Here is a 13,345-nt window from a genome sequence, read left to right as displayed (position 1 = left end):
TTCTAACTACAACGGAGGCCAGTGGTGAGTTTGGGCAGCAGGCACCCGCCTTTGAGCAGGGTCCCAGGGGTGTGAGGAGGGATGGAAGGTTGGGTGGAGGGAGCTGGTGCTTCCGATGAACAAGTGAAGCGCCCACCAGCTGAAATCATGTTTCCAAGATTGCAATATTTGACAAAAACAGCTATTCTGAATAGTTTAGCCTCTACAAAGGACCAAGAAACACAACTGCCTCATGATCCAGAAGATTCTTGGCCACTGGTGTGAATAAAGTGTGAAGTGAAGGGAAACACACCACAGGAGGAAGTGTCAGCCTGGAGCCTCCCCAGAGGGAAGGAGCCAGAAGAGTAACTCCAGGGACAGGGAGAGAGAATCAGCCACATTTTTACCATGACTGCATATTCAAGAAAATCCAAAGGAATCAACTAAAGGACTATTAGAAATAACCTGAGAGTTCACTTAGCTGATGGTGCAAATATATATATATATATATATATATATATATATATATATATATATATAAAATATAAAAGTAAAAAAAAAAAAAAGATTAGGACTCACAGCCCGGAGAACACAGTAGTATTGTAATAACGTCAGGTGGGGTCGGGTGGAGACGAGTGGGGACTACAGTCATGATGAGTGTTGTGTAATGTACCAACTTGTCGAGTCCCTATGTTGCACAACTGAAACTGATATGACATTTTATGTCAACTATACCTCTATAATAAAAAAATATAAGTAAGTAAAATATACAACAGATAATAACAGGAAATGATATTTGGAGAAAATCTCATTTAAAATAGGAAAATACCTATGAAATTCATAACCTCAAAGAGAAACTGATGGGGCCCAGGTGTTTCATCTGCATCATCTCATTAGCCACCCTCAGCAACCGCAGGTGGCAGGTGTGGTGACTTCCTGGTCCAGGTGGCCAGGGTGGGGCTCAGAGGCTCCCAGGGCACAGAAAGTGGGCACTGGGTTCTTAACGGCTGTGTGATTTCTCTCCTTCTGTGTCTTTCTTCCTCTCTCTTTCTAGTTTTCTTAGCGGTCAGCTAAAAAATCAAAGGCAAATGATAACTGAGAAGTCACTATTATAATAATATGTCCCAAACAGCTTTAGTATCAGTAACATAGATGACTCCACTTTAGAAAGATGACTTAAAAAGATGACTTAGAAAGATGACTCCACTTAAAAAGATGACATCACAGAGCGAAACATACAGGACAGGGTGGTTCACAGAAGAGATGCCAGACTGACAAAACCCAAAAAAGAGTTTCACGTTTCCCATAACGCCCCCTCCCCCCATAAGAAGACAGGTGTAAATGGAAAGATTACCAAGAACATTTTTCTTTTGTCAACTTGACAAAAGATTAAAAAGTAAGTAATTAATTCAGTCACTAGTAAACCCACGCTGTAGAATGCTAAGCAATCATTAAAAACATCTTCTGGAAAATATTTTAAGGACATGGGAGAACCCAGGGTTAACTTTAGAAAAATTTTAAAAAGTCATAAAAGTGAAATGAAATACATATGTGAGAGAAAAAAGGAGGAAATTTACCAAGAACTTCTACAGTAGCAACTTCAGCATGCTGAGGTCAGGAATGATTTTAATTTTCCTCTCCATACTCTTCCCTGTTTTGTGCATTTTCTACATAAGCAAGTACTACTTTTAATGTTGGCAAACCAGGATTCCTTTAAAGTAATTTAAAAATTGACTTACAAAACAAATCCGAGTACAATTTGGCAGCTGTAAGGACTGATTAAACAAGCTCAGCATACATATTCTAAATTGTGGGAGCCTATATTAATTGTTACTTCTCGCAACTTTTCCGAGTTGTCATCCTGTGTCCTATTGGAATTTAGCCCAAGGACTAATCATGTTTCAGGTTTCAAAAGACGGTATTTGCTTTTTATTTGTCTTTGATTTAAAAAAACAAGGAAAAGGATTTTTATCAATCGGATAAGTGTGACCCAATTATGAAAATAAATTTGCCCTTGACCTTACATCACTTAAAAAAAGAGGAATCTTTATGTTTTTGTGAATGATGCCCAGCACGCCCGTGGGAGCTGCTCTAATCCAGCCTCCAAACCATCAGGCCAGTGGCATCAGGATGAAAAATTCTCAAGGGACCAGCCAGTGAGGGCTGGGTCTCCAGAGGAGCCCACAACTCCTGGAACAATGGAAGTTCCCCTCCTAGGATGACACCAAGGCCTGCCAAGTCCTCCATGAACCTTCTGGAACACAACTTACATTTCCTGCCAGCCTCATGTCTCCCAATTCTTTTATCAAAGGGTGATTTCCAAGAGTATTATGCAAGCATTGCATTAACCTACCTTTTGAAAATTAGGGTTTTAAAATTCTCAATATTTATTTTGAATTATCCCAAATTGATTGCTCTCTTTCTTTGCTTTTTAGTATATTTTTCATGAGGCTTTTTATCATGAAAATAATATTTGTTAAAAAATACTTCCAATAGCACAGAATATAAAATAAAAAGTAACATTACCACGCTAGTCCCTAGATGTAGCCATGCTAACAGTTTCCAGTGTTATCATTCCAGAAAATTTCCATGCATATACAAACATACACTTAATGAGTTAAATATGTGTATGAATTTATGTGTGTATGTATGTATATTTTATAGATTTCAGCTTATTTGGGATTATAATTGTACACAGTGCTTTCAACTTGGTTTTGTCGCCTAGCAGTAAATTGGACTTTAAGACATAAAGCATCATTTCATTTATAGTAGATGTATTTGTGGAGACTTATTCCCCACAGTCCTGAGAAGAGGGGAGGGAAGGTCCTGGTAACTGAGGGTACTGAGCGTGGGGCATAGCCTTCTCACTGTAAAAATGAATTTTATTATAAACCTATGTGATTTCATCAGAAGACTCCATTCTTTTGAAACTATGCCTTTCTACCTAAATGTCCATGATTGTACAAAATCGCCCCAGGTATATTTCCTCTGGACACAATCATGTAATTGGATAAGAGTGGAATGCTGCAGAACCGTGGCTTGCATGAATAACTGCTTACTCATGGAATTCACACACTTCTCAGCACCAGGCTCATCCCCGGGGCTTGCCGTGCGACTGGGGGAGGGGCACTTGAGCGAGCAGGTGGCTACTGGCCGGTAGAAACAGTCATGGCCTGGTGTACAAGTCTCAGTATCCTGTGTTTCTTAGCAACCCCATGGAGTAGGGGCGAGTCTGGTCCTCATAGCACAGATGGGGAAACTGACCCCCAGAGAAGCCACACAACTTGCCCAAGGCTACACAGCGATCTCCAGCCTCTGCTCTTAATCATTATGCAAACTTCCAGGGGCAGGAATGGTGGGCGCAGGGCTAGTCAGAACTTAAGCACGAGACAGGGAGGAATTCTGGAGGGAGACTCCTCAAGGACCCTAAAGAGTCTCAACTTGAACAAGAAGTTAGTGAGGCAGAAGGGGGTGGGAGGAAGCCAAAGAAGGTGGATGAGTGGGGACACCAACGGTGTCCTTGAGCCTCACCCTGTAGGGGTCTTGATGAAGGAGGGGGTGAATGCTGAGATCCCAGTTGAAACCCCAGAATGGCTGAAGAAGATCTAGGAACATCTGGGTCGTGCTTGTCTTCCTGGGTGTGCAACTTGCTGGACGGAGATGGTGGGGTTCTGATGGCAGTATTGGTGGATGAGGGTCTGAAGGAGCCTGTTTATGCCCTGAGGCTGTGATCCTGGGGGATGTGGAGTTCCTAGGGGATGTGGGGTTTCTGAGGGAACTGGCATCTCAGTGAAGGTGTGTGTGCTCAGAAATAAGAGGCCAGGATTGTGGGTGCCCAGTGCCTAGGGGCATGTGGCAGAAATCACAGGCTGTGGAAGGAAGCCCCCCAAGGACCAGGTGGGCCACTCTGTGTTGGACCAAATAATTAACTTCATGCCTGCATGACTGGCCAAGGCAGGGGCAACAGCATGTGCTCAGACGTCATTCACTCTTGGTCCAGCCCCCAACTGGTGAAGTTAGGGTTTAACCTCCCTTTGTTGTCAGATGCCATAAGGGGAAGAAAAGTGGCCCAACATTCCTGATAGGCATTTGAATGGACTCCGAATATATTCAAAATAGACAGTTCACCTGAAAGAGACTATTTCAAACCAGAAGACACTGAGTTACCTACAATGGACAAAGCTAAGTTTTCCTTAGATTGTGAGCAGGAGACTGGGTAGTCCAAGGACAAGGTTATCGAAGGGAAGACTGGGTTTTGACTTTTGGATAACAGAAAAACATGCTCCTTTTAAGAGCTAAAAACACATATATCCTTGCTGATACAATGCCATTACATTTTTAACAGCTTTATTGATGTATAATTGATATATAGACACATGAAGTGTACAGATTGGTAAGTTCTGACTCCCTATACACATGAAACCACCACCAGAATGGGGAGAGGAAGGAATGTGATGGAAAAAGAAGGATGTATGTGGACATATATGCCTCCCTCTCTGTTAATAGCTTAATTCACTTTTCACTATAAGTATCTTTTTACTGAAAATGTCCCATTTTGCTATAACATATCCTTGACAAATAAGATACCAGAAGAAAAGCTCAGCAGTTTAAGCAATTTTGAATTTTAAAAAATCATCAGTATTTTAAAATTGTATTTGTATAACAAAGGACAGAACTCCCCAATTGAAAGCAATTAATTGCTATATCAAACATTCATCAAGTTTGTTATAAAACTTCAGTATTATTGGGATCCCATACAAAGTTACTGCAAGAGGATTTATGATGGCTGAAATGTCTCTAAATCATTATAAAAGTAATTGATACATATTATCTATCACTGCCTAACACGTTACATCAGAACTTCATGTTGAAAACAGCAAACGTTTATGTGGTCACTGTTTCTATGGGGAGAGACCAGGTGTGGCTGTGCTGGGGGTCCCTAACTCAAGATCTCCCACCAGGCTGCAGACCAAGCATTAGCCGGGTTCCAGTCTCATCTGAAGGCTCGCCTGGGGGAGAATCTACATCCAAGGTCACCCATGGCTGTGAGCAGAAGTCTCCCAGGCTCCTGGAGTGAGGCCTTTGTTTCCTTCCCTCATGGGCCTCTCCCCTGGTCAACTCACAACTGATTTTTCTCAGAGCAGTGAGAAACAGAGCAAGAGAGAGGGCTAGAGAGGCAGGCAAGAAGGCAGTGACACTCCATCTCCATCCCTTCTGCCATTTCTTTTCCTTCAGAAGGAAAGTTTTAGGTCCAGATTCCACTCAAGGGGAGGACATTAGGAGGAGCAAAGGGTGAGGTTACCAGAGGTCATCTCTTAGGCTGTTTACCATGGATATGAATATCTTTTAATGTCATTTTTTGAGATGAAGTTTGATTTTCTGCTGCAGACAGCTCAATTCTCTGGTTCTGATGAAGTAACTGAAGCGAAGGTCTGAGCATCTTGGACTCAATGGGAAGCAGCACGGTGCCCATTAAAGGAAACAGATGGCCAAGTCTGTCCTCCATGACTCCCGGGACTGATCACTACAACCTCCCCTCATTTTCTCCCCCTCTTGAAATAAAATAGATTTTAAAACTGCTTTAACTAGGTTTTCTACAAAGTGTTTGTTCCACTATGTAGAGACTTCCATGTTCCACAGGTGTCTGTGCTTCTGTGTGTGCTTCTCTTAAAACTAATACCTTTAAAGCATATAACATTTCAATCAAGAAGACACTTCCTGCAGGGAGGCCTGGGGCCCTGTCCCCTGAACTGCTACCCACCCACCCATCCACCCACCCATTTCAAGGAGGCGCAGGGCCTCCCTATTAGTTCACAGGTTAAGCAGCTGTCTCAGAGAATTCTGACAGAGTTGAGCTGTGATTGAGAATCTCAAGGGTCACCCAAGTAGAGAGGCTGGACAGACCCTGGAGGGCAGGACAGCAGAATCTACTTGTGCCTGGACTCCTTGACTTCCAGACAGATCTGGCCCATGAAATCCACCTGTGATGTTCAAGTCCATGTGATTATAGGAGCATTATATGGACCTTATTATTTGTTCATTTATTTAAATGAATATTTTCAATATATTTTATATTGAAAATAACATTTATATATAAATATATATATTTCAATCATATATATATATATATATATATATATATATATATATATACACACACACACACACATATATATAAGGAAGAGAAAGAGCACATATGTGCAAGTGGGGGTGCGAGGGGTAGAGGGAGACGAAGAAAGGGAATCTACAGCAGGCCATGCCCAGTGTGAAGCCCAACACAGAGCTCAATCCCATGACCCCAACATCATGACCTTAGCTGAAATCAAGAGTCAGATGCTTAACTGACTGAGCCACCCAGGTGCCCCATTATAAGGACCTTATTTTAAAAAAGCAAGCACCAGCACAAAAAGCAATCTTATTAAAAAAAATTTTCATATGGCTTCACTTATTTGTGGAGCATAACAAATAACATGGAGGACATGGGGAGATGGAGAGGAGAAGGGAGTTGAGGGAAATTGGAAGGGGAGGTGAACCATGAGAGACTATGGACTCTGAAAAACAACCTGAGGGTTTTGAAGGGGTGGGGGGCGGGTGGGAAGTTGGGGGAACCAAGTGGTGGGTATTAGGGAGAGCACAGATTGCATGGAGCACTGGGTGTGGTGCAAAAACAATGAATACTGTTACGCTGAAAAGAAATAATAATAAAAAAATTAGCTCCTGAATTCTTAGCCTTGACATTTTACTCCTCAAAAGGAAGCCCAAAATTCCATGAATCTATATGGATGTATTTTTGTACTTGAAAACATCCCACAGCCTCAACCCCTGCAGAAGAGCCATCAGGATATATGTCTGTGTGGCTCACATTTACCTGCATTCAATGAACCAATGTCGGATCTGGTCTTGAAGGTTCTCCTTGATGTCTGGACCCTCTATTAATTTCAGGTCATTCTTGATTGTAACCAAGGCTTTCCTGTAGTTCTCCTCATGCTTTACCTGCGTCTCATTTCTCAGGGAGCTCACCTTCTCAGCCTGGATTATTGTAGCACTGACTTCGTTAAACAGAGGAGGTGGATCCTGAAAACACAAGCAAAAAGGTTTGTGATCTTAAAGGTTATTGTGCTGGTGAAGGGCATCAGATGTTAACGAAGTATGTCAATATCTTTGATGCTGTCTTATCAAGGCCTGTGAGAAATACATGGAACGAAAGAATCAAGTGCGGCAGGAAAATCTGAAGAAATGATTCACCACTACGGAAAGGAAAGATGGAGATCACTTTATACCATTTCCCGAATCTGGGGGGTTGAAGTTAGCTTGAAAAAGGCGTAACTAAGAAAACAATAAGAAAATACAGTTCAAACTCCTGAAAGTGTTTCCAAATCTTCTTGGTTCATGGGAAAACAAAGCATATAGAGGAAGAAAGAACCTGAAGCAAGACTGGTGAAAAGTTTGGGTACTCTAATTTCAAGAAAAACTATCCCCAAATCGACTCGGCAAACATCTGTTCTATTGTTAAAGACCTCCCAAGTAGGAAATTCTCAGCTGACTCCAGACATTCACCCTGATATTATATCTTTTTTTTTTTTTTTTACAATGTTCTACTTCAAAATCTGCTGATTAGCAAGTCAACAGAAGTCTGGCTATTAAGCACCAATCAAACGCTCAGTGCTGGTCTATGTCATCTACCATCTGAAGAGAAAATACAAAATCACTTTGAGGGGCACCTGGATGGCTAAGTTGGTCTAGCGTATGATTCCTGATCTCAGGGTCGTGAGTTCAAATCCCACATTGGGTGGAGGCCCTACTTAAAACAAAAAACAAAAAACAACAAAACAAAACAAAACCACCCTAATCGTTTTGAGACATAATTCTTGTTCTCTAGAATTTCTAAAGAACTGGAGTTGGCAAGAGAAGAGTAACATAAAACATAGTGGCAAACAATGTCAGATAACCTAGACCTTCCAGCATGGGTTTGGATGGAAATTTCAAACTAAAACAGACTTGGAGAAGGAAAACAGGTACAGAACAGAGGTACCTGGTATCCTCCCTCAGCAAGATGAAGGTCTGTTTCCTTCACGGATAAAGGATTTGAACTCTGAGTAGTTCAAAGTCAGCCTGGGCCATCCAGCAAATAAAGAACATAGTCACTGCTGCCACCAGCCCATGATAGCTCATGGGAGCCAAATGACACACTTTCTGGAATATGGCAATCTGGTTGTTAAATACGGTCAGTCTAAAACGTGTAATTGTAGTAACTTCTGAAGCAAATTATAATACAAAGTTCCCAATACTCAAAACTCATTGCTTCCTAATTATTTTGCTGGGTATTACTGTATCATATATGTTCTTGATGTTATTGATGTCCGCTGTCTCTCTATGGTGAAAATACTATATAATGGTATGCCAGAATGTGTATCTTCCCAACTGTTAGTAGCTTGAATGGGCTACGATGGGAATATTTACGCCATGGAAATTAGCAAAGGCTATTTAAATTTAACCCTAAGTTGTTCTGATTTCTCTGTTTACTCTGTCTTTCTTGTGTTCCGTTTTCATTTTGCACATGCATTTCACCGCACATGCAGCGGTGAACCTTCCAAGTGCTTGCCCTTCCGAGGTGTTGCCTTGGGCCCCTCCCACCTGAATGGCAGTGTGGCAGCTTCCCTGGAGGAGACTTCTAGGAAGCAGAGCCTGCAGGGACCAGTTTGTTGGACACTGTTGTTCCTTGTGGATAAGCTCTTCTCCCTTCTGCTTTATACTCAGAATTCTGAATGTTGATTGAAATCCGACTAGCTGTGGGCAGGTCCTCACTCACCCTAGTCTCCTTTTGGTGGGTCCACTCAATACAGAAAATGAAGTCTTCAATTCTGAAAATGTCTTTTCTGTTATCCCCCCCACCCCACCATTTCTCTCTCTGCAACAAATATTAGCTAAAATGGCAGGCCACCGGATTAATCTCCCGCAGCTCTGACTTTCCTCATCTATGATCCTTCTCCCCTTGATCTATTTGCACTATGTTATAGGAGGTTCTTGAACTTTATCTTCCAGAACTCATTTGGTTTTCAGTGATGTCCATTTATTATTTGCATTTATTTAACATTTTAGGAGGGGTTATTGTTTTGCCTTTGGGGGCATGTTTTTTTATTTTCCCAGAATTCTTTCTTATTTTATTTTTGTTCTCTTCTTGTTTTTAGTAGTCATTTTGTTTGGGGATTTTTTTTTTTTTTTTTTTAAGAGGCAACTTACTCTCAAATACACTGGTGAATAATTTTTTCCAAATTCTCCCCTCCCCCTCAAAATTCTGGAGGGCTTAAAAAACAGATTCCGAGTTTCATCCTGGCAGTGAGGAAGCAGGAAGAAACTAGTAGTTTTGGAAAATCCTTCAGGTGATTCTGGTAATTATCCAGGGTAGGGTTTAGTAACTTGTAGCCCATAGGTCACACCTGACCCACATGCATGTTTTTGTAAATAAAGTTACATTGGATCATGGCCAAGCCGATTCATTTGCATACTGTCTGTGGCTGCTTTCATACTCCAAGGACAATGTTGAATAGTTGTGGCAGAGATTGACAACTAAGGAGAAGGGGGAGAGGGAGAAGGGGAGAGGGGAGGGGAGCCGGAGAGGGAGAGCAGAGAGGAGGAGGAGACAGAGGAGGAGGGGCTGTTTCACAGAAAAATCACAGAAGATGCAAGAATCCCTCGCTTCTGAGTGCACACTCACTCTATGGAAGTAATCCTTCAATCTTTACAATAATCCGGCCAGGCAGGCATTTGTAGAAGACAAAGAAATTAACCAGAAAGGCTAATTAGCTTTTCCAAATTCACACAGCTGGAAAATGGAAGAGGCAGGAAACAACCCCAGCTTTATCTGACTCAAAGCCAGGCTGCTCTGGGGTTTGGGACAACAGCCTGGGTGCGAGCTGGGGCTCAGGTGATTCTATAAAATCACCCAATTTTACAATTTTGGGTGATTTTGTAAAAGGCATTGACACTGGTGAGGCTCAGTTTCCTCCTCTTTAATGGGTACAGCAGCAGACTGTGAAGACTGAGGGGAACCCTCTTTGTGAGGTCCTGCTACAGAGCCTGTGACTGAGTGACCCTTCTGTGCATTTCCTGCTCTTATGACGACTGTCACCATAATGTCAGCTGCACCAACGTCTAAGCATGTAAACCCAGGAGTGCTAGGAGTGACTATTCAAGGAAAATTTCAGGGATAAGAGAAGAACTTTAAAGTTCATCTCAAACGCTCTGAAACAAATCCAAGACAAAATTCAAGTATAGGACAAAATTTTGCCTCATTTACAAAGGATATTAACAAAATCATACATTTAAACCAATTAGCAAGAAAAAGATATTCTTAAAGACTCAATTGACACCATAAACTAAAATAAATTCAAAATGAATGAAATGGGTAATTCCAACAAGTATGCAAGTATGCAAGTACAGCCCCCCCCCCCCCATCTCCAAGAGATACCTATAACCCTCCGGGAGTGATTTCTCAACTAGAAACTGCAATCGAGATGCCATTAGAACATAGCACCCACTTAACAACACGAAGTCTGTGAAAAAGATGAAAAAATTATATATGCATTAGAAAGTCTAAAGAACTAATCCAGTTGTCTGAGTTTAGTATAATGAAAATATACAACTTTTATGGCAGAAAAAAATGCTAAAACCGCTTCAGAAGTGAATCTAGAATGAAAATAACAGGATGACTTTAAAGAACAACGTTCACAACAAGTGATCTAAATTCCCTCTCTATGCAGTTGCTCAAGGCATGACTGTATTATATATCTTGTGCCAAAATAGAAATTTCCTTTATTTAATCATTTAAAAAAGTACCTAATTCTGATATCTTTCAGGTGATTTTTTTTTTTATTCCTAGTGTTTACATTTTGACTGTATGAAGTGGGAGTTTGTAATCACGGAGGAATTTTTATCTGATCTCTGCAATAACTATTTTAAAGTTCATTGTTTTCATGAAGATGTTAAAATGGCTCTCTACTACAAATGACCCAAATCTCTTTGTCTGTGATGGATGTGCAAAATTGTTTTGGAATCTTGCATTAATGTTCTGATTCTCTACTCTATCAATCAATCATATGGTATTGCTTTACCCCTAACGGCATTGTTTTTATGGTAATTTACAGCAGATTTCTTTCATAGATGGACACGTACAAACTACATTGTAGCCGGTCTTTCTCCCTTTTGTCCCCTGAAAATGAAGCAATGTGTAGGTGACCCTGATTTGGGTCTTGGCAATAGCTCTATAACATGATGGAGCATCCTACCAACTTCCTAGCACTTCCTAGTGCTTCCTAGCACCCAGCGAGGCGAGCAGAGAAATCTCTCAGCTCTCACTAGATTTTATAAGAACCCCAGTGGCGTGTGCTCTGTCCTCTGCATTCTTACTCTGCATTTCCTTACTGATGTTCCATCCATTTTGGAGGTAGAAATGAGGACATGACTATCCCATTGAACAGATGAGGACACTGAGGATCGTGCCTAAGTGGCTCTCCCAAGTCTTTCTACATTAATGAAGGAGCTAGCAGTAAGGTTCCCTGATTCCTTCCGTTCTGTTTCTCTCCTATTACACCATGCTGTGCCGTTAATATGTGTGTATTCATGCGTGTTTCTTGATATAGACTGCCTCTGACAAAAATACATTTGGGGTCATTTGTAGCTTCTTTCTCTACTTGCTTCTGAATTTAAAGGTTATAATATATTTAGGTCCTATGTTAATGAGAAGCTTTTCCTTTGGGCTAAAACATCTTTTCCTCATTAGGAACTTTGGTCATACAGAATTCAAATTTGTTAACTCACCGCATAAACAGCAACTCATTTAAAAATAAATTACGAATATTAAAGGGAAATAGAGAACATGATAATACACTATACATTGAAATACATCAGCTGTAGAATAATGCATCTTAATGAAGGCTTCCCATGTGAATAAACCATTATATTTACAAGCTTTCCATAGTTAATGACCCAGAACGGGATAGCGAAACCTATGTTTATAGCAAGGTCCTCTGTCAGCAAAAATATACATATTAATAATTGATGTTGCTGTAAAAATAGGACGTCTGATGATGCTTCCTGGGTTTGTGGGGAAATAGGACGCCATGGTCCATTACCTTAAAATGCTTATCTAATGTTTGATGGGCTTTGTCTTTAAAAATCCTTGTTCAAATTAGTCAGATAAAATGGACATTTGTCCATATGAAAATCCGTTCAATTTATCAGTCACAGATACACTTGCAGAAGAGGGATTTAAGGCTGGCATCGTTCTCCAGAAGCTCATTGTCTTGGTGGCTTTTGATACCTCATGGTGGCCAAGTTGGAGCAGGGAGGGGAAGGGGAAGCGTCTATTCCAAGCAAGTGGCCATCCCGGGAAATCTATGCACAGATTAATTAGCTCCAGCGTCTCCCGAACATAGCGTGTGCTGCTGTTCATTAGGAAGCCGCGAGAGGCAGGCTCAGGGGGCCCGCCACACGCTTCCTGCTCTAATTTTGCTCATGGAATGCATGCGTCACGCTGCGGAGGGGGGCTGCTTTTCGGCTGGTCCATTGCAAGATGGTGTGTGTGGTGTTCCTCAGTTCATGAAAATATGCCATTTTGTTCCATTATTTTGTTTAGAGGAACACATCTATATTTATGTGTCTGCATTTATACAAATACACCTACTTATAAAGATGAACCTGGCGGGAGAACTGGGAAAAAAAACCGTACGCAGAGCCCCTTCCAGTGATTTTCTTGGGCTCTCTGCTCCTGGTGATGATGGTGGGTCCTTATTTTAGGATGCCACAATTTAAGTGGGTGCAAAACTATTAAATAATACATATAGATGTATTATTTATTTAATAGTTTATATATATAACTTTAATATATATTATTTTATTATTATATATATTTTACATATATAAACTTTAATAGTTATAGATATGTGTGTGTATATATATATGTGTATATATGTATATATATATATATATCCCACAAGCTAGCTTCTAAAAATTTAGTCATTTGAAGATCTGCTAAGTGAGGAGCAGGGCCAGAATGGGTAAGTTGAGTTTATTTTTGATTAGTGATAGAACCCTTAGATAGAATCGGCTACTTTTGTGTCTTACTCTTTTGAAATTTTTTTTTTTTTTTTTTTTTTTTTTTTTTAAGGGAAGCAGGCTCCTGCTGAACAGAGAGCCCGACGCGGGACGTGATCCCAGGACCCTGAGATCATGACCTGAGCCGAAGGCAGTGGCTTAACCCACTGAGCCACCCAGGCGCCCCTTGAAATATTTTTTTAAATAAACACTTGGATGATGGCCCTTCTAGGTCAGGAGGCCCAATTTTAAGTGATTGACAAATATTAACTAA

General features: G+C 40.9%; 1 protein-coding gene across 3 annotated transcripts in view; it reads right to left on the bottom strand.

The window, feature by feature from the left end:
- The window catches only part of DRC11 (dynein regulatory complex subunit 11), a 151,465-nt gene that overhangs the window by 109,974 nt on the left and 28,146 nt on the right, over positions 1-13,345 (bottom strand). For all 3 annotated transcript variants that reach the window (XM_082689788.1, XM_082689790.1, XM_082689789.1), the window contains exon 6: positions 6,848-7,053. In XM_082689788.1, coding sequence (XP_082545914.1) covers positions 6,848-7,053 — 206 coding nt within the window. The remainder of the gene's footprint in view (positions 1-6,847; positions 7,054-13,345) is intronic.

Source organism: Mustela nivalis (genome assembly GCF_964662115.1).
Source record: "Mustela nivalis genome assembly, chromosome: 11".
Classification (NCBI taxonomy): domain Eukaryota; kingdom Metazoa; phylum Chordata; class Mammalia; order Carnivora; family Mustelidae; genus Mustela; species Mustela nivalis.
Note: the sequence above shows the minus strand (reverse complement) of the source record. Positions and strands in the feature narration are given on the sequence as shown.